At 51.1% G+C, this 1,177-nt stretch overlaps 1 protein-coding gene across 2 annotated transcripts; it reads left to right on the top strand.

Moving 5' to 3' along the window:
• The first annotated feature begins 6 nt into the window (after positions 1 to 6).
• LOC119345146 (pumilio homolog 24-like) lies at positions 7 to 1,170 on the top strand. Of its 2 annotated transcripts, XM_037615339.1 has the most exons (4): positions 7 to 606; positions 695 to 736; positions 915 to 976; positions 1,055 to 1,170. In XM_037615339.1, the coding sequence occupies exons 1-4, from the start codon at positions 499 to 501 to the stop codon at positions 1,116 to 1,118; spliced, it is 276 nt and encodes a 91-aa protein (XP_037471236.1). In that variant the 5' UTR covers positions 7 to 498; the 3' UTR covers positions 1,119 to 1,170. The 2 variants fall into 2 exon arrangements, with proteins under 2 accessions (XP_037471236.1, XP_037471237.1); XM_037615340.1 differs by lacking the exon at positions 695 to 736.
• The last annotated feature ends 7 nt before the right edge of the window (positions 1,171 to 1,177 follow it).

Genomic DNA, 1,177 nt, shown 5'->3' with positions numbered 1-1,177 from the left:
CGGATGGGCCAGCCCAAGAGTGGACGGGCCGAGCTAGAGACTGATAGATTTCTTCTGTGTTTTCTTTTCCACCTACTATACATCTTATCCAGTTCTCAAAGAAATACTATACATCTTATCCTCACGGCATCACACAGTCCTCTAACTCTCTCAGCTCGAGCCTGATCCCGTCCCTGCCGCTTCCCGTCCATAGACGGCGTCGCCGCATTCTTGTCTCCCCTCCACGGCGTCGGCCGGCCCCTCCTCTCCCAGCCATCTCTCCTCCATGTCGCGCGCCGAGCCCGTCCTCCCTTCCCTCGATGGCTTCGTCCGCATCCTCCTCCGACTGCCACGGTGGCTCGATTGGTTCGATCCACCGCCATCCACGCCCGACAGGTTATTCCGACGATGGGGCGGCGGCGAAGCTTAGCGCGATGACAGAGCCTTCCTCCAGCTCTACCAAGAAACCCTCGCTCTCCATCCGTCTTCCTCCCTTTGCCAGCACCACCTAGCGTCGCCATGGTCGGTGGCCGCGACCACCAACAAGAGGAATCGCGAGGCGGCGGCGGCGGCACCAAGGGGAAGCCGCAGCCCGTCACTGCCAAGGAAAAGCGGGTCACAGCTAAGGTACGCATCGTTGGAGCATGGGTGTTGATTTAGAGTATGGGCTGCTTGAGTTTGAGCTGAAACCGGAATGTTCTTGACTGCATGGTAGGAAGTGTCGGAGTCGAGGAAGCCCGACTACAACCTTAAGAAAGTAATTGTTACTTTCATCATGTTTCCAGTAGTATCAGTTTCTGTATGTGATGCCATAATTTTATTCCAGTAGACAAGTTGCAATTTGTGCCTGAATCGCCACCTCTGTTTATGATGATTCAGTACCATATTTTGGGCAACTCTAATTTTGTTTGCTCGCGGCACCTAAATATTAACAGGACATCGAAGTACTATGGGGAAAGATGATAGGTCGTCATTTGAGCAAGGAGGATATAATCAAGTAAGTGTCACTATCAAAGCCTTGTGAGTTGCGACATATGTTCAACTTCTTATGTACATGGATTTCTCATCTCTACAGGCTAGTTACCGAGGCCCTCCGTAAAATGGATTGGAAATATTTGGAATTTCTGGATCCCATGTAAACGCATCTGTTCTTCAACTAAGTTGCTGACACTCATTCTTTATGAATGCGTTGCATATG

Source organism: Triticum dicoccoides, unplaced genomic scaffold (genome assembly GCF_002162155.2).
Source record: "Triticum dicoccoides isolate Atlit2015 ecotype Zavitan unplaced genomic scaffold, WEW_v2.0 scaffold20931, whole genome shotgun sequence".
In the NCBI taxonomy this organism is placed as follows: Eukaryota; Viridiplantae; Streptophyta; class Magnoliopsida; order Poales; family Poaceae; genus Triticum; species Triticum dicoccoides.
This window is presented reverse-complemented; position numbering and strand designations above follow the sequence as displayed.